Source organism: Podarcis liolepis (assembly GCF_965112155.1).
Source record: "Podarcis liolepis genome assembly, chromosome: 9".
NCBI lineage: Eukaryota > Metazoa > Chordata > Lepidosauria > Squamata > Lacertidae > Podarcis > Podarcis liolepis.
Genome location: NC_139564.1, coordinates 73,052,926 through 73,072,649, shown reverse-complemented (window position 1 = coordinate 73,072,649; position 19,724 = coordinate 73,052,926). Strand labels below are relative to the sequence as shown.

Below are 19,724 nucleotides of genomic sequence, written 5' to 3'. Positions count from 1 at the left end.
ATGAAGATCTAACTGGTGGGACTTTTTTTTTAAAAAGGGCAAAAGATTGCTCATTCCGACAATCCAAATACCGATCCAAACTAGACACATGAACAAACACATCTGTTTTCCCCTGGATCTTTTAAAATTACCTTTATTAAAGTTTTCAGCAGATAAAGTGACTGATGCGAAAGTAACAACAGAAATGAGGACCTTGAGACAAATTGAAAAGGGCATTTCCTATTATGCTGACTTCAGTCAGCAGCTTCACTTGAAGATTCATGCTGCTACTCCAACCCCTTCATTCAGAGTCCTGGTTCTTAACAGTGCTTAATTTGCACAAATGAGGGGTAGCAGAATGAGAAGCAGAGCTGTTCACTGTGTGAGTATATGTCATCTGCTCATAAGGTCTCTTGGGAAATAGGATAGCTCCTGGAAGAGGATCTAGCTGTGGGCATGAACTGAGAAGGGCTATTTAGCTACTCCTCTGGAAAGTAGAGTGTCTTGTGAATCAAATCTTTGACTGCAGAAACATCATCTCCAGCTATGAAAGAAAGAGAAAGAGAGAGACATACTGATGAGATGTACTGGAGCCTTAGCAAGAATCAGTATGTGACTGGTTCTCCTATCAACATAATAACATATAAAAATGATTGTAGGAATTACCTCTTGTAATTCATATTTTGCCCTTCAGAAGTATGGCAGTGGTTTGTGGGAATCTCAGGCTGTATTCACAAGATTATCTTGCATCCAAGAGCTAGCTTTTTTGCAGCCAACTGATCTAGAATTTATCTTGTGAACAGATTCAACCATTGATCTTTGCTGGACATCCAAATGCATGCTCACTCTATTCACAATATTGGTTCTATGATATGACAGCAAAAGATGGTCACTGTGTGCTCAGTAACAGTCGGCATCCATTTCTAAAAGCTTCATGGAAAATTGGTATTTCATAGATTGCTGCCCATGAAATCTGTGCACAGAGGCAACGTTCTCTGAATAACCAGATGTTTGGAACAAAGAGCAGGGGAAAGCTATTTCCTCGTGCCCTACTTCATCAATTCCTAGAGGCATCTGGCTCACTGGTATCACAAAAAGACTGCTGAGCTCCCAGCAAGGCAATTATTGTGCTCCATTTATTTCAGCTGCAGAGAAATGTTTTTAAGTGTACAGACAACACCTGTCCTCAGTTTAGAAGAAAGAGGCATTCCTGTTTTCAGGGGACGAAACCTAGGAAGCTGCCTAGAGTCAGACCAGTAATGTCTGCACTGATTGGCAGCAGCTCTCCAATGCTTCAGATAGTGGTCATTCCCAGTCCCACCTGGAGATGCCAGGGACTGAATTAGGGACATTCTGCATGCAAAGCATGTTCTACCACAGTGCTATGGCTCTTCTCCAAATCCATGTCCATCTCTAGAACTTCTGAATCTGTACCTACACATAACACCCTGAGCCCAAGGCAGAATGGAGGATAGAGGAAGAGACATGTCTACAACGGATGAAGACAGGGACCAAAATTGGAATGAGGAAGCCTAATTAACCCTAATAGTCATTTGTCCTTGCCTTGGGTGAATAGTGGAACATAACCCATATGTAGATGGCTCAATATTCAACCAGGGAACTAATAATACATATGCAGTCTGCTTTGTTAATTTAGCCCACTAACCTGGTTTTGAAAAATACTGAAATGTCTGTAAACAGCAGGAGGGGGGAGGAGTTACTAATACGTGTTTTAAATGCTTTGCATAAATATAATCATAGAATTTTGCAATTTTAGGGTACAATTCTAAATTTGCTGCTATTGGTTCTTTTCCCTTTCTTTCATCTCTTTCTGTCCTATTTATTACAAGGAACACTTTCACCATTTTCAAGTTATATGAGGCTTGGGACATACCCACACCCAGCTGGAGTAGGAGATCTTTGTATTCGGAGTTACTCTCTAGTATCTTCAGCAAACTGGTAGATTCCATTCTCTCCAATTGCACATCCCAGTAGATGTAGATCTTTTGGTTGAAACTGACGTATACCAGACAAGGGCTGTTGCAGCCACCTTTGCAGGCATAGAGACCTAGAGAAGGGAAAGGAGCCATCAAAGGAGAGGGAACTCCAGAAGCGCATTACTGAGATGAGGCACCACCCAACTAAGATCCAGCACTCTCCAAACCTTAAGATCTCTCTTTACTGAGTCAAACAATTCCCCATAATTCCCATTAAGGAGGTTTGTGAGAGATGCAGTGAAGTGCATGTCCACATGCCTCTAAAAGCACTTCACAGATTTAAACCTCTACAATGCCTTAATATGTTGATTTCCATTAAAGTTAGTGATTTGGTTCAGATTTACCAAAATTTATTTTAAACCCTGCCACTGCACCACACTCCCTAATTAAGTCTTGAATAGCAGACAGCAAAATGCCTGTGTTTGATGTGTAGAGTGTTCATAAACTTATTTAGCAGTGTTTCATTATTTGATTATTCTCCTTGTGAGTTGAAGGATCATATTATTTGGTGTCAGTCTGGCTGAAAAATGCCTTGCCAGCAATGTATTCACCTTGGCTCTGGCTTCATGGTAGATCTGCAGGAGATACAGAAGAGCCTTTTGCATATTCCGTATCTTCAGCAGATCTAATCTAGAGCATCACTCCTTAGATAATGAAATCCTCTCCATCCCAACTTCCTTTCTTGTAACATGAATCCATTGCTTTGGGCCCTACCCTCTGGAGCACAAGAAAACAAGCTTGCCCATTTTTCATGGGACAGCCCTTTAGATATTTGAAGATGGCTATTCCTATCTCCTCTCAGTCTCCTCTTTTCCAGGCTAAACATACCCAACTCCCTCAATCGTTCCTTGTTAGGCTTGGTTTCCAGACCCTGGGTCATCTTGGTTCCCTTCCTCTGCACACGTTCCAGCTTGTCAACATCCTTCTTAAATTGTGGTGCCCAGAATTGGACACGGTATTCCAGGTGTGGTCTGACCAAGGCAGAATAGAGTGGGACCATTACCTCCCTTGATCTGGACACCATACTTCTGTTGATGTAGCCTAGAATAGCATTATATTTTTTTGCTGCTGTATCACATGGATGACTCTTGTTAAGCTTGTGGTCTACTAAGACCCCTAGATAAATTCCCTTCCTTTCATCTATAGCAGTCTTTCCCAACCTTAGGTCCTGAGACCTTGCTAGACTACAGTTTCTGTCATGCCTGACCCTTGGCTATGCTAAATGGAGCAGTCTAACAACTACAAGAAGAAAAAGAGTGCAAGGGGAAAAGCCTCACAGGACAAATTAGGATGCTCTGCCAGGCCTAATGGGCACATAGATGGAAGTTTGCATTCATCTAGCCCATAACTGTCTATTTTCACTGGCAGTAGCTCTCAAAGGTCTTGGAAGGTGTCTTTTCAGTCCTCCTAACTCTGGAGATCCTTTTTAACAAGGAATACGAGAGGCTGAACTAGGGAGCGTGCTGCTGAGCTCCTGTAGTGGGCTCCCCATAGGTACCTGGTTGGCCACCAAGAGAAGCCAGTGCTGGATTAGATGGGCTTTTAATCTGATCCCAAAGAGCTCTTCTTATGTTCTTATGAAAGCTGGATATGAAACTCTATCACTGAGCTATGTCTACCTAACTGAATGTAGAAGAGTCCAGCAGAAAGCTTTTCTCAAGAACATACGAAGCTGCCTAATATCGAGTCAGGCTATTGATTCATCTAGCCCAGTAATGTCTACTCTACCTTGCAGTGACTCCCCAAAGTCTTAGTGGTCTTTCCAAGTCCTACTACCTGAGACCCCTTCACTGGAGATGATAGGGAATGAAGCTGGGACCTTCTGTAGGAAAAAGGTGCTCTACCAATGAGGTAGGAACACTTTATCACATACGATAATCAGTTATTTCCCACGCCTGTGGATCTGCTGATAGGAAAGCAGCTCACCTGCACAGAAGGCACTCACATTTTCATCTACTTGGAACCTAGCCACAGTGCGGCCGTGGTCTATGATGTACGTCTGTCCATCCCAAGCGCAGGCAATCACCTCCTCATGGCCGTTTCCCTAAGGGTTCAAAAATTTCTGATTAGCAGAAGTTCCCTGTGGTAGGTAGAAATCCCATCAACCTCTGTGAGCAATGCTCATACATGTCTTCATCTGGCCCCAGCTTGTCACTAACATTAGATAAAGGAGGTTGATGCAACAAGACAAGAAACTAGTCTAATGAATATAGCCAGTCTAAAAAAAATTATGAACAGCAGTAGATAAAGCAGATAAAGTTTCTCTCTCTCATCACACTAGAACCTGTGGACATATAATGAAATTCAATATTGAAAGATTTAGCATAAATAAAAGAAAGTACTTCTTCACACAGTTCATAGTTCAAGTATGAAACTCTCTCCCACAGGATGCAATGATGGCTTTAAAAGAGGATTAGACAAATCATGGAGGAGGTCTATCAATGGCTACTAGTCATGATGGAGGCAGTGCTCTGTCCCACAGTCAGAGGCAGCAGTGCTTCTGAATCCCAGTTGCTGGAAACCACAAGAGGGGAGAGTCCTCTTGTGTTCAGGTCCTGCTTGCAGGTGTCCCCCTGTGAGACCAGGGTGTTGGAGCAGATGGGACATTGACCTGATCAAATAAGCTCTCCCTACTTTGGCAGGGGTGGTGGCAATCTCTCCTCCAAAGGAGGTATGCCAATAGTGTGAACCTGGAGAATTTGTCTGACTTTGTACTACTAAAAGCAAATGACCTGGTTATTGCAAGCTAGAATAGAACTCACAGTAACATCCAGTTTTTCTAGAGCAAAAAGTTGGTGGTCAACCTGTACTGACCACAGTAGCTTGTCAGCTCCCTCCATCAGTTTCAGTGTCCCTACAGGGGAAAGAGAAAGTTAAGCAGAGTTCTAAACCAGCATAAAAGACAACAATTTTCTTCCATCCCTATGCTGTGCCAAAGAGTTTATATTAGAAACATTAGTTTGGGTGCAGTAGATTCCCATTCCAATGTCTTTCATTATATTTGGCTTGACATGAACTTAATTTCATGTTTAGTACTCTGTGAGTGGGGAAGCCTGTTTTGACTTCCTTTTCATAGATAATTACTTAAGTTCAAGCTGTGGGTTGCTCCAGACATTTTAAGTGATAGCAATGAGGAAGAGGCATTAAGATGGTTTGCCTTGGAGATCATTATGATTTAGTTAAGTCTCAAATGGATGTCCTCCCCCCCCCTCCCCAATATGGCTGGTGGTCTTGTTGGGCCTCTGTCTCTCTCTGGAAATGGAAGATCACCTGGGCACCCTCACCCAAAACATAGAAATCATTCATCTATAGAGGCAAGGAAACAGTTGGGTAAAAGGCTAGAGCGCAGGTTGTAGAAGACTTGTGATGCCTTCAACCAATCACAGGTGTTGAGCTCATGACAGAACACCTATTCTATACAAAGTGTACTTCTGCACAATGTCAGCCAGCTTTCCAAAGCGATGAGTGGCCTTTTATAATCTGGCCCAGGTAAGCCTTCAGTAGATCACTGTGACCAATCTGCAATACATTTTTCTGATAAGAACACTCACATCCATTCTGATTTAGATACCACAACTACAGCAGTCTATGAGGGACAGGCCTTCGGTCTGCCTCCTTGTGATCTAACGACCCGTGGGGGTTGGCGAGCAGATCAGCTAATCATGAGAGAAAGAGAGGGTGGAATTTAAGTTGAAAGCTGGCAGTTAACAGTCAGATGGTGATGGGTAAGGGCTGTCTCAGAGAGGGGAGCCAGGGATTGTCTGTGGGTTAGACAAGGACCTAGGTTAAACTAGGGACTTTCTGTCTGAGCAATTTAGATAGTGGCTATCTGTTAGAGTGAAGAGATTGTGAAGTGGCTGTCAGTTAGGGACTGCCTAGATAGACAAGGATCAGTCTACCTGAGGGGAAGATCAGGAGGGGCTGAAGAGTTAAGACATTCATTAAGCATCACTGTTGAGAGTGCCTAAGCTACCACCTCTGTGAGTATAAAGAAACGAAGTTCCTCAGTTCCACAGTTGCTTAGACCACAAGATCTGCCTACAGTTGCAACTGCAAGGTCAGCTATGCCTAGCCTGGTCTGAGATCGATCAAGGGTCAATAATAAACTGTCCTGTAGCCAAGAAGAAAAACACCTGACTTAAGCATGCTTTGTCCATGCACTTTCCAAGCCAATAGTGATGTAAGAGATCACACATTTCTGTGGTCTGTGTGTTTGCTACAATTGTATAAAAGTTTTGTGCATCCTTTGTTTAGAAATACAGTGGTGCCCCGCAAGACGAATGCCTCGCAAGACGGAAAACTTGCTAGACGAAAGAGTTTTCCGTTTTGGAGGTGCTTCGCAAAACGAATTTCCTATGGGCTTGCTTCGCAAGACGACAATGTCTTGCGAGTTCCTGCTGGTTCCCCCCCCTTTTTCTAAGCCGCTAAGCCGCTTATCAGCTGATCTGATCAGCAGATAAGCCGCTAAAAGCCGCTAATAGCGCTAATCCGTCAATGGGCTTGCTTTGCAAAGACGAAAAAACCGCTAGACGAAGAGAATCACAGAACGGATTCTTTTCGTCTTGCGAGGCACCACTGTAAACTTTTCTACCTTTGTCCCTCGTCACTGGCCGGGGAGGGACAGCGTTTTGGACTTTTGTTCCTATAACAACACCTGTCACGCCACCGGCTTTTGCCTCTGGCCCCTAGATTATTGATGAGGCAATGCAGCTTTCAGGCTGAAAAAGGTTCCTCACCCCTGACCTAGAATGAGGCAAGAATGCTACATAGGCATTGCCTTTGATTTCCAGAGCATTCTTCAGTTGCCTCAAGGTTGTATCCATTCTCTTTCCTTCATCTTCAAGTAGGGTAACTGTGACATGTGAATGATGAAACAATTGAAGCAAATTGACTTCAACCTTCCTTAGTAACATAGCTGTCATTTCAGAGTAACAGTGAGCCAAGATGACAGTTTTCAAAATGCACACAATAGAATCATTCTAAGCGGTATGGCATGTGCAAGATCGCGTTGACAAAATAAATTAAAACGCTAGACAGAAATTAAATGCTGTCTTCCAAACTGGGATGTTAAGTTTTTCAGTCTATATTCCTTCTAATATTCCTGGATGTGATGGTTGCACTAGAGCATGGGTAGGCAACCTAAGGCCCGGGGGCCGGATCTGGCCCAATCGCCTTCTAAATCTGGCCCACGGACGGTCTGGGAATCAAGTGTATTTTTACATGAGTAGAATGTGTCCTTTTATTTAAAATGCATCTCTGGGTTATTTGTGGGGGCATAGGAATTCGTTCATTATTATTATTTTCAAAATAGTCTGCCCTCCCACAAGGTCTGAGGGACAGTGGACTGGCCTCCTGCTGAAAAAGTTTGCTGACCCCTGCACTAGAGGAAATATTTCTAAGCGCTCCTTCAGACAACCTATTTATTTGGCTTTCACTCTGATTTGCTTGCATGAAGATTATACAGTGGTCAGACTATCTCCAGTCTTTACTGAACGTTTGTTCCCATTTGTTTATGGAGTGGCTGCACAACAATGAGAAATCATTCTGTTTTGTTTGTGGGATGTTTACATGTCTTCTTGTCAATCATTTGTTTATTCCACACTTTCCAATGCATTTATCCACCACTTTCCTGTTCTTTGTAAGGAATTTGTTGCATTAGGGCAAAAGAGCCCTTCAACCTACTTTAATTGTGCAAATCAAGATTTCTGGCATGTACTTGAATCTCTCCTGCAAAATAGTGATAATCTGGAAGTACCTTAAGTAGTCTCCAGATTTAAAATGTTTTGAGACAGTTTCTGTTTTGGGGTTGATTGCTAATTTGAAGTCTCTTAACCATGAAAGCTATTTCAGCTCAGGTCCCAAATCCTTTGCAGAGATTCCTTTCCAGGAAAGCAAGAGGGCTTACCATCCAAGGTGCAGAGTGCAAACAGACCTGAGCCAGCGTGCTTCTTGGAAGTCCCTGCAAAGACAGAACCCAAGTTGGGAAAGCAGCAGAGCCAAACCTTTGAGTGCAGCATTTTGTTTCGATTACTGCCTCTCTAAGTGTTTTTATCCCTCAAAATTACAAAGCAGAAAACATATGAAAAAGTCTTGTACTTTTACTGAGTTGAAAGCCTGGGAAAATCCCCCCCTCCCTCCACCCCATCTCTGAGGAAACAGGAGCCTCTTTCTATCCACCCTTATGCAAACTAACGGAGGAAGGTGCTCCATTAGTTGTTTAGATTGAATAAAAGATGTGGTGGAAGCAAAATACTGTATGTGAAGTGCTCTGAACATTCCAAGAGTGCTGTGTCAATTTTAAGTCAGCCTCTCTACAATCCGTTTTCACCCTGTGACATGCTGACTTCGCTGGGCCAAAGTTGAGAGGAGGAGTGCTAGTCATAGGAGGAATGAGGCTGCAGTTGTGCAGGGGTTAGAATGAGAATCCAGTAGAACAAAAGTATGTCTGTGTGAGAGCAGGTTTGGAAAGAGGAACAGCAGCTGCACAGAAAAGTTCTAGGTGAGCAACCTGCCTTAGGTGCAAAGATGGAACCTAACTAGATCATGCAGGCTTGAACTCTTCTCCACACAAATCCACTCTATTTCCTCATTTTTACCAAGGCCAGAATTTCTTCCACTTACCTCTGCCAATGCTGCCAATGAGGTGAGTGGAAACATTCTTGTTGTGAATTCTACCTGATGTCTGATGGAGAATGACATCCCGAACTGGAGCTTCCCTAGAAGAAAGCAAAGCCTGAAGGGATATCTGGTTGTGATAGCAGTAACATCTTGGAGTCTCATACTCTTAACTAGATTTGATGTTGTTATGTGACTCTTGTCAAAATGTGGGTCTCCTGCATATCTGTAAAGGGGTAGTTGGGTAAACAGAAATAACATTTAAAGTGGATGAGTGGCAAGTCTTAGTAGAGACACAGAACTCTTTCCCTGGGTTATAGGTATGATAACCTTCTTTCTACCAAATCCCCAAAATATAAGTGTTAGGTTAGCAAACTTTTGTGTTGATGTTCATCTATCACTGAGCTTTGAAAAAGCATTGAGAATAAGCAGCTCCAAGCTGCCCTCTACTTCTTCACTGCATCAGCAGGCGAAGACCCCTAAAACATTATGCCACCTGTTCTGATGCTTATATCTTTGTAAACCCAAGGTACTAATGGAGCTTGTGGATGTAATCTCAAAGTCTCTGTCTATAATCTTTGAGAATTCTTGGAGAACTGGTGGCGTCCCTGCAGACTGGAAGCAGGCAAATGTTGTCCCCTTCTTCAAAAAGGGGAAAAAGAAGACCCAGATAACTACCAACCAATCAGCTTGACATTGATACCAGGAAAAGGCCTAGAACAGATAATTAAACAGTCAGTCTGTGAGCACTTAGAAAAGGATGCTGTGATTACTAAGACCCAGCATGGGTTTCTCAAAAACAAGTTATGTCAGATGAAGCTCCTTTCTTTTCTTTTTTTGACAGAGTTACAAGCTTGGTGGATCCGGCGAATGCTGTGGATTTAGTGTATCTTGATTTCAGTAAGGCTTTTGACAAAGTCCCCCATGATCTTCTTGCGAAGAAGCTGGTAAAATGTGGTTAGACGAAGTAACTGTTAGGTGGATTTGTAGCTAGTTGACTGACCAAACCCAATGAGTGCTCACGAATGGTTCCACATCATCCTGGAATGAAAGGAAATTCTTTTTGTGAATTTCTATTCCCAGTCTCCTGGAGGACAGCCTTAACACTGGGATGCCTCTCCTCTGACTGGACAGATAGGGTCACATGTAGATCCTTGTCGGGAGAATTGTCATCTTCCACTCTCCAGACTGGCTGGCCAAGCAGGAATAAAACACCTCCCCATTCATTGCCATTGCCACAGAAATGCTCCTTCTGGAATCCCAAGCTGCCTGGTGTTTCCTGCGAAGATTCACTTGTAACCTCGTGGCTCCATGGAATGAAGATGGACATGAATAATGTTGGAGGCACAGTACCTCGCTCCCTGGGTAACCTCACCTCCCAGTATTCCCTAAGGAGATATGGTCCTATGTATGTCTCTCCTAGCATGGTGGGTGCTATCAGTTAACTATGCCAGCAATTATGGCCAACTGATGTCTGTTTTGGCCTAACGTTGCCTGCTATTTTATTCCTTCCGCTTCCAAAATTCTCGCACCTGGGTCCCATGCTTAAATTTAAAACACAGCAATATGGAAAGTTTATTTAGTTTGGCAAACACTCGTAAAAAGTGAAACAGGGGAATCCCCAGAAGTAGATATTCCTATCAAACTTCTAACTGACTGAATAATACATAGCCACATAGTCATGATTTTGATGGCAAAAAAAATGTTCAGGCTTTGTAACAGAACACTAAATAAACCCAAAGGAGGCATTCAGCTAAACAGTTCTGTTAGCCCAAGCATTATTTTTTTTCTGCGCTACACAACTTCCCGCCCCTCCTCTCCCTGCATGCCTTCCACGATCTTTTCCAGAAAGTGGGGGTTGAATCCAGAACATAATTGAGGGGAAATGTGGGGAGAGCAGGGGAGAGGGAGTTCCCCTGTGCAGTCCAAAGTCCATTAGCAACTGTTTAGTTAGATACTGCTCCAGGCCATTTTAATCATGAAGCTGTTCCTGCAGCTCCATAATATAAACAGAGATGGTCAGACTGTCTTGCTCTGCCCCATTGGATTCCAGTAGTCTCACCTGCTAGCTGCTGAACTGTCTATCCTCTCTGTCGGAGACTGCTGCTCTGTTTTCCAAGTACACAGTAAGACTGCATAACCACACCCAGGCTGGGACACCATCATCTCAGGAGAACAGTCTGAGCCTGGATTTACAGATAGGCTATCCACCTATTTTAGCCAAGAGAGAGGAAATGGAACCCAAGCAACTGGTTAAACCACCACTTGCCTTTGCTGAATGAGCTGACTACCATGCATTTAAACATGTCACTGTCTCCCCTATTCCCAAAAAAGCCATCCCTTAACCCATCTTTCTTCTCCAAGTACCACCCCATTTCCCTTCTTGCTACCTTTCAGCTCCCAACTCCTGCAGCATGCTGCTCACACCTGCTCTCTCAACTCTCTCTCCTCCAGTCCTGTCCAGTCTGGATTCTACTCCCTCCACAGCACTGGATCAAGGAGGTAATGAATGCTTTTCTAAAAGGATGGTCCCAAGGTGTCTGAAAGAGGCAGGAGCCCATTCCTTAAGAAAGCCTCATTAGATCCTAAAGACTTGAACTATAGGCCAATTGTAAATGGCCCCTTCCTGGGCAAAGGCACTCTTGGATGAAACTGATTTTCAAAAGCCTACCTGTCCCTCCAGCAACCACTTTTTGAGTAGCACCAACTGTCCCGTGATATTCTCTGAACTCTCAGATGTGTCTTCCCAGCGAAAGGCTCGCACCACACGGTCTGTATACCCCACCACCAATTCACTCTTCCCATCTCCATCTGCAGAAAGCAAAATACAGCTTAAGGTTTGTGTGTTGGCAGAATGCCGCAATGTGCATATGTGGATAAGGGGGGTGGGGTGGAGAAGACCGAGAAAATAAAAGGTGGGAGTGGGAAATGAGATCCTGCTGTTTTCTCCTTTGGTACCTTTTAAAGGGTAGACACCAACAACTCACCAGTAGGTGGAAAGCTCTCACTCAGCTGCTAAATACCAGCTACTTTCATGAAATCTGCTCCTTAAATCTTACAGGCCTAAACCATAGCATCTTAGCTATCTATGACTTACTCATAAATGAACTGAAGGACCTCTCTAACAGTTTAAAACAATGGGGAGACACAGTCTAACTTTTCTAGTTTTAAGGGAGAGTTTGATCATGACTGCAACACTGGGGGGGGGGGAGCCCTCACTGCCATTTCAACTAAAAATAAAATAAATCTTTCCTTAAAAACCCCTAGTACAAGTGCTTAATTTGCATTATTATTTCTGCTGGATGAGATTTGGTCTTATATTTGTTCCTTCTCTGTCTCAAGTTGCAGAAGAACACTCACGGCTTCAGAAAGACAGAAAAGTTCTTTGGGGTTTTTCCCCCTCTTCTGCTTCCTCATTGGCTTGTGTCACTCCCCCCCCCCCCACTCACACTGCATTTCCTATGCTCTATGAAACCCTTGTACTGCATGTTGCCATTGCTCACCAATGTCACTAATCAGCATAACTTTGGTGTTGGCAGGAATGTGCTGCTTGAATCCAAGCTTCTGGTCTTCTGCTGTTGGGACTTCATGGTGGCCTGAGGCATCAAGGTGCTTGGTGGACGGAGTGAGATCAAAGAGATGAAACCACCCTTCAGCACTCACAGCAACAACCACATTCTGACAGAGAAATGTATGGATAAATAAGAGGTGGTAAGAAAGAGGGGATAGCATGAGCAATGAGGCAACTGACACTCATAACGATAAGCTCCATGCATTAAAAAGGGATTGGGCAACCCCACTGACAGTGACAGAGAACCACTGACAGTGACAGAGAAAATTTATTAATAATTTTTAACGACACCCCATAACTGGAGTTCTCTGGACTGCTTACAATAAAAATGTTAAAATACAATCAAAAAATTAAAAGGCAACATCAAATTAGGCGGCAGAGCAACAGCAAGACCTAATTGTGGACAGGCTTTAAGTTTCAACCTTCCAGGTAATAGTGCTTATTTATGTATTCATTCATAGGCATTAACATACCACTTAATATTTTAAGTATATCCAAGAATGTACAGTCTAAAAATAACAAAAACACAACCTAGAACCAGTAAAACAGCAATATAAAAAGACACAAAATGAAAACATAAAACAGTCATCATTAAAGCGGAAAATATTTATTGCATATTTACTATACACAATTCCCTTCCAAGTTTATCAATGACAAAGCATGTATAGAATTTTGCCTATGCTTTAGTAGTCTCTTGTTTCATAAAAAATTTATAATCTGCCCTTAAAACCACAGGGCTGCTCATTCTGCTCCAACACGCTCAGTCATCCAAAGCTCTCCTGCTCCCGCACCACCACCCCATCCTTTCTTCCCTATGCCTCAAACTGCCTCACCTCTCACTTCCTCCAAGTTCCCCCTCTAACTCCACCACTGGAACAGCTTCCTCATCCCCATTCCCTACTGCAATTAATTTAACTGACATAATTACCTTTCCCCCTTTTTCTACCCTGCCTACATTTCTCCCCGCTTTCTGGGCCAACTCCTTTGTGTCTATTTTCTAAATTATAAGACCCTCAAGAAAGGCACTCATCTTCTAAAGTGCCTTGTTATTTATATAATGCCGTATCTGCTGTGCTGCTCCCAGACCTTGGAACTCCCTCCCTAGAGAAGTTAATTGGCTCCCTTCTTGTTGGCCTTCAACCGAAGGCCAACTGAAGACCTTCTTATTCCAACAGCCTTCTGAGAACTGTTGTGAGTAGCTGGATGTTGGAAGGAGCTAATCCTTTTCATGAGAATAAATCACCCTTTGGGTCAGGTAATCATAGATGCAAGGTCAAATGAGCCAGTTGCTGTAGTAACAGCTCAGAGCCCTGACTTTATCTGTGACTGATGTATGTCATCTAGTTGTAGTGTTCAGTCTGTCTTGTTTAGTGGGTGTGGGTTAGAGCAACAGTGATATTCTATATCTGTATGTTTCAGTAAATATCTGTATCTGAAAAGCCTCCAACTTTTCCATGTATAGCTTTGTCCAGAGCTATTTGCTGAACATATTACCGTATTTTTCACTCTATAGGACACACCGGACCATAGGACACACCTTGTTTTAGAGGGGGAGAACAAGAAGAAAAAAATTCTCCCCCTCTCTGCTCAGCGCCCTTTCAGCAAAGCAGCAGGAGAAAGGGAGCCCTTTCCATTTCTCCTCCTGCTTGGCTGAAGGGGCGCTGCGCAGTTCTCCCTCTCTGCTGAAGCCAGGAGAGTCTGGCTATCCCTGAAGCCTGTGGAGCGCAGCTCGAGTTCCCGCTGTGCTCCGCAGGCTTCGGGTTCCTTTTGCTGAAGCCGGGAAAGCAAGACTCTCCTGGCTTCAGCGAAAGGAACCCGAAGCCTGCGAAGCATAGCAGGAACTCGCGCTGCGCTCTCCCGGCTTCAGCAAAAGGAACCTGAAGCCTGCAGAGCGCGAAGGGAGCGCTCCCTCAGCGCTTTGCTATTGCTGAAGCCAAGGTGCCTGCATTCACTCCATAGGACGCACACACATTTCCCTTTAATTTTTGGAGGAGAAAGAGTGCGTCCTATAGAGCGAAAAATATGGTACTTCTACAATAGTAAAAGATTTGAACCTTACTCTGTTTTTGTGTGGTGACTGGTACTGTGAACGCTTCCACTGTGTGTGTATCTTATATCAAATTCCCAACAGAACTGATTGTTTTTAATGAAGAGGTTGTTGCTGTGCTGTTTTTATTGTAATTGTGTTTTTAACAAATCTCATGGCTGTGTGTGTGTGTGTTTGTGTTTTAATGGTTGGGATTTTTCTTTGCTTTTAGCTGTTCTTATTTTCTGTAAGTCACCTTGAGTCCCTGTCAGGGAAAAAGGTGGGCTATAAATTAATTATCATCAATATGCAACCCTTATTTCAGTCTCATTCTAAGGTTCAGCATTGTTACAGGGAAGTAATTCCCAATACTGTATTTCTATGGAAATGTACATAAGATTTCAGTGTTTATTCCCAACATTTTCACAACAATATGAAATATATCACTTTTCTTGCCATTTGACAGAAGCCAACTTGTTCAATGTTTGAGCCCAATGTTGAGGAACTCATTATCCTTCTTCTCTCCGAGTATTGCAGGAAGAGTTTGAGGTTATTTAGTAGTATATCAGCAAAGAAATAGCACATAAATATAAGCTGTGAATATTTTTTTACCTTTCCTTTATTACATACATCCCCAACACCAACACAAGTAAGCTGGAAGAAAGACAGAAAGAATTTTTTAAAAAATAAGTATAACACTTTTCAGTTAAAAAATCCTTAACTAACAAGAAGGGAAAGGTGGTAAAGACAGATAATAAATGCAAATAAATAAAACTATAAGCACTAAATTCTAATGGAGCTCAAGGACAAGCAGCCTTACTCTGCCATTTTTACCTGGAAATCCTCTTTGGGACAGTCAGTCAATCAGCTACAAATCCACCTAATGGTAACATTGTCTAACCAGCATTTCTCTGCAAGAATATCAAGGGGGACTTTGTCCAAAACCTTCCTAAACTCAAGTTAGTGATGGTCTGAAGGTACATCATAATGGAGACAGGCAGGAGTTAGCTAAGTCGCTATCAGATCCAGTAACAAAACAATTAAATGGCATCTATCAAGATTGAAACTTGAACTGAGAAACCTGTTTTTACACCAATATGAATGCTCAAGAGATGGCCTTGGAGGAGTCACTTTCCATACTCAACTTAACCCCTTCAGACCCACGGCTACTGATGGTGGATAAATATGCTGATAAATCACTTGCTACCTTCCAATGAATTGTTCCCGGCCCATCACCTAATCTAATCATTCAAGCCCCAATCTCATGTCTTTCAATGGACTCTGGAGGCTTCAGTTTGGCACTCCAAGTTTCCTGCTCTACAGCGCAGATGAGAGGGAAAGGCAGCAAATGATGGATTAATAAAAAATACTTGGAAAGGTAGTGAATGAGAGGGAAAGTCCAAATTCCTATGATGACTCTTCTAGAAAGAGGTCCCCAGTTGTTCTACAGGTGGTCATTCCATAACTGGGCAGTGAAGAAACCCAGTGGAATAATGAAAACAGAATCTGAACGGCAAGCAGGAATTTAAACCATTGTAGGAGCTTCCCTAGATTTAGGAAATGGTTTATGGTGTAAATACCTGTCTAATTGTGAGTAGAGAGGCAGTATCAATGCCTATGCCTACTCTGGAAATATGTTTTGAACTATTATTTTCCAGAGTTGAGCCCTGCTTTTACCTTGAATAAGTGTCAACTAAGAGACTGACTGTTCTGAATAGGATCCGGAAGGGATCTAACACTAATTAGAAACACCAAGTGTTTCCCTTGGTATCCACTCTTGAGAACAAAGCATTTTGGGACTAGTTATGTGACCAAACTCTCACCAGTTTCCTTAAAAAATGCTATTTTTGGGCTGTGTCTCCAAGTCATGCCCACCATATGCAGTCAGTCATTGTATTTGTGGTCAATTTCAGGTGGGAGACATCACACATTATCTGTTAGCCTGCCCCTTATATAGAAATCCAAGAGATGACTTTCTGAAACCTTTATTCACACAACCTTGGCAGAAACTGTTTGGTTTCTTTTGAGTGACGATAATAGCTTTGTAACATGCCCTATGAACTAGCGGGGGGGGGGGGACACCAGGAAAAAGGAGTTAGATAAAATCGCTATAAACTGTTGTGGTAATTCAGAACTTAAATCTGAAAAAAAGATGGATTTGAGTTTGTTGGTGTCTGTGGACTGCCTCAAGTGTGGTGGACTCTCTTTCATTAGAGGATTTTAAACAGGTTAGATGACTATCTGCAAGGGATTGTTTAGCTGTGATTCCTGAATTCTGGACTAGATGATCCTTAGGGTCCCTTGCAACTCTCAAAAATTCTTTGATTCTATCTATCAGCCTATGTATGGCATCTACTTAGAAACTGCACAAAGGTCACCGGAGGTAGAAGAATTCAGAGGCCTACAAACTTCAATTTCTACTTACCATTCCTTGACATAAGCGCACATTCCAAGGCTTGCTTTCATCGCTCTTGTATATGAATAGTTTTCCACTAGTGTCTCCCACCACTAGCTCATTTAGCTGGAAAGAAAAAGAACTGATATTAACAAGAAGGCGTTTCCCTCCTTTGGTTTTTAATATAGTTTTATTGCATTTTATAACATAAACAAGAACAATGGGGCTGAAATAGAAGGCGACGAACCCTTTCCCTGCAAGCCAATTTTGTGATCAAAATGATCTCCATAGGATGATCCCACTTCATGACCACTTTCTAATAAATGGCAGAAGCAGAAACTAGGGGCCAGTATCCCTAAGCCTGGTCTGTCTGAGGTTTTCTGAAACTGCCTGCCCTGGTGGGGCTGCCAACAAAGGGCAACAGCAAAGAGAACGGTCCCTTTAGGGGTGGCACTTTGGGAGTGGAATGAGGGTGTGGGCCAGCACCCTTGTAATCAAATTATAGTTTTAAAGGAATGGGTTTTAACTTGGGTGCAGGTTGTTTATTGGTGGGAGTGTTTTAAATTGTTTGTTAGTGTTATACGTTAATTTGTATATTGTATTTGTGTTTTTTTTCTTTTAATACGGCTGATTAATATTCTGCAGCCTTTTAAATGTGTTTGTGGAAGGGTATTTTTTTTTTGTTTTAACTATTTACTGGTGGTTTCACCTTGTATTTTTATCCTGTGGATCTTGTGATGAAGGGTAGTATATAAATCTAATTAATAATACAGTCATAATAATACGTACTCTCCTCAAGACTATTCTCATGCTGCCAGTTGCAGGGACTGAGTTTATTTAAGTCCTGCAGCACAACTAATCTGCTGTTAGCACTGCAGGCTGAAGGAAGCATGAGGGAGGATACCTTAGGTTTTACAAGAAAACTCGAAGCACTGGCATCCCTCAAACTCCGGGACAAGACGCTCTGAGGGGCTGTTTACTTTCTTTCTTTTTTGAAAATAGTTTTTTATTAGTTTCCCAACGTTTACCCAATATTACCACATTTTTTGCCAATTGTAGATACCACTTAATATCAAAATAATTCCAAATTTATACAATGTAATCAAAGTGGTTTCCCGCGCTCCTTGATCATTGTTTTTTGTCCAGTTCTTACATTGCTGCGGTTCTCATATATATATATATATATATATATATATATACATATATATGTGTGTGTGTGTGTATACAGTGGTGCCTCGCAAGACGAAAAGAATCCGTTCTGTGATTCTCTTCGTCTAGCGGTTTTTTCGTCTTGCGAAGCAAGCCCATTGACGGATTAGCGGATTAGCGCTATTAGCGGCTTATCGGATCAGCTGATAAGCGGCTTAGCGGCTTAGAAAAGGGGGGGAGGGGAAAAAACTGCAGGAACTCGCAAGACATTTTCGTCTTGCGAAGCAAGCCCATAGGAGATTCGTTTTGCGAAGCACCTCCAAAACGGAAAACTCTTTCGTCTAGCGAGTTTTCCGTCTTGCGAGGCATTCGTCTTGCGGGGCACCACTGTATATATATATGTGTGTGTGTGTGTGTGTGTGTGTGTATATGTGCGTGTGTATGTATATATACATATATACATATATATATACACACACACACACACTTCTAATTACAAATTCAGTTGGCACGTTAATCATTCGGATAACAGCTGCATTTTGGGCGACTCCTATTCGTGTCAGTAATACCTCATCTAACTTTCCACAGGATTTCAGATGAGGCGCTCTTATTATTTTCCCTTTCTCTGCGTGTCAGTCTGAACCCGTCCCGTTACGAAGCTCCTCGGCGCGCCTCCTCCGCTCCCTCCCAATCCCGCTCTCGCCTCGCTGGGCTGTTTACTTCCTCTGCCCCCTTCAGTCACTCCGCTTAGAGGAGCCGCTCGCGACTGGAGCTGGCGGGGCTCCGGGCTGAGGAGGGGCGGCGGCAGCGGCGGCGCTTGGGCCTGCCCCGCGCGCGCTCCTACCGCGTCGTTGTCGGCGTCGCCCAGGCACACGGCGCGCGGGAAGAGGCTCCCGCCGAACTCCAGCGTCACCCGCCGCACGTAGCTGACCGACCTCATGGCGCGCCCCGCACCACAGAGGCCCGAGGCTTTTTGGCCAGAGCGGAGGCGTGGGTGGTGCGGGCAGCCGCTCTAGGACGCGGTGGACAAGCGAGAGCGCAGTAAGGGAGCGCCGTTCGCGGAGGGAACGCGCGTAGAGATACGCCGATGGAAGAGTCGCCCAACTCATGCGTGAAGGCAGAGCTTCCTGGTTCCTTCCGCCGTTTTTGTGCCTCGCGCAGCGCTGCCTCTGCCCTTCCTCAGATAAAAACCCTTCCATGAATACAGGGAATTGGTGTAAGGGCAGCAGCCTCACAGCAGCTCATAGATGAAATCTGGGGGAGAGAGAGTAGATCCCTGTTATGTACTGAAGTTCTCACCCTGGGCCAGCAGGGGGGATACTGTAGATAGTTTTCACTCAGGTCCACATATGCAAATAAGGAATTGAAAGTGACGTTCAGTGATTGGATAGTTACAGAAAGTTGTTACTGTTGCTTTGTGGTTGAGCTCTATATAAGCTGGTTGCCTGAACCCTTCAGCCCAGTTCTGTTCCGGGCCTGTGAATAAACAGGAGCTGTTTGAAGAATCACTGTGTTGTCTGATATGTTCACCCAAAACTTAACAATCCCAGCAGACTTTGCGGATGCCAAAATTATCAGTCACTTTTAAAAAGGTGACAGAACGTATTGCTGAAACTATCGAGGCATCTCTTTATTAGCTGCAGCCAGCAAAATTCTTGCAAGGATCTTCTCAAAATGTCTCCTAACAATATCTGAGTCTACCCTTCCTGAATCCCAAAATGGTTTTAGACCTCCTAGGGGACAATGGACATGATTTTCACTGCTTGACAGCTCCAAGAAAAAGGCAGAGAGCAAAACCAACCCCTGTATATGGTGTTTATTGACCTTTTGACACTGCAAATCATAATGCCCTGTGGACTGTCCTTCTGAAAATTGGCTGTCCAGATAAATTTGTGAACATCATTCGGCTCCTCCATGATAATATGACAGCAACAATTGCAGATAACAATGACTCTCAAAGTGAACCATTCACAGTGGGATCAGGTGTTAAAC

At 43.3% G+C, this 19,724-nt stretch overlaps 1 protein-coding gene and 1 long non-coding RNA gene across 6 annotated transcripts in view; one reads left to right on the top strand and one right to left on the bottom strand.

Moving 5' to 3' along the window:
- LOC310686682 overlaps nucleotides 1-19,724 on the top strand; it is a 52,334-nt gene that overhangs the window by 29,601 nt on the left and 3,009 nt on the right. The window lies entirely within an intron of this gene.
- Nucleotides 118-18,946, bottom strand: ITFG2 (integrin alpha FG-GAP repeat containing 2). Of its 5 annotated transcripts, none has more exons than XR_014516012.1 (12): nucleotides 18,577-18,702; nucleotides 16,614-16,709; nucleotides 14,801-14,842; nucleotides 12,095-12,269; nucleotides 11,263-11,402; nucleotides 10,654-10,802; nucleotides 8,598-8,692; nucleotides 7,882-7,935; nucleotides 4,739-4,830; nucleotides 3,922-4,020; nucleotides 1,874-2,047; nucleotides 118-523 (listed from the first exon to the last, which is right to left on the bottom strand). XR_014516012.1 is itself a non-coding variant. In XM_083460546.1 (12 exons), exons 1-12 carry the CDS (start codon nucleotides 18,929-18,931, stop codon nucleotides 459-461), a joined length of 1,464 nt encoding a protein of 487 aa, XP_083316672.1. In that variant the 5' UTR covers nucleotides 18,932-18,946; the 3' UTR covers nucleotides 118-458. The 5 variants fall into 5 exon arrangements, 4 of the variants coding, with proteins under 4 accessions (XP_083316672.1, XP_083316673.1, XP_083316675.1 ...); XM_083460546.1 differs by having other exon boundaries at nucleotides 3,903-4,020; nucleotides 18,668-18,946; XM_083460547.1 differs by having other exon boundaries at nucleotides 3,903-4,020; nucleotides 18,577-18,760.

Bases quoted from the DNA above. Each gene is read 5' to 3' on its own strand.
- ITFG2 (XM_083460546.1), bottom strand. From the start codon at position 18,931: ATGGAAGGGTTTTTATCTGAGGAAGGGCAGAGGCAGCGCTGCGCGAGG. The intron at 16,710-18,667 runs GTCGGTCAGCTA...TTTTCTTTCCAG, and splicing joins GGTGCGGGGCGCGCCATGAG to CTAAATGAGCTAGTGGTGGG. The intron at 14,843-16,613 runs GTAAGTAGAAAT...TCTTTCTTCCAG, and splicing joins TGCGCTTATGTCAAGGAATG to CTTACTTGTGTTGGTGTTGG.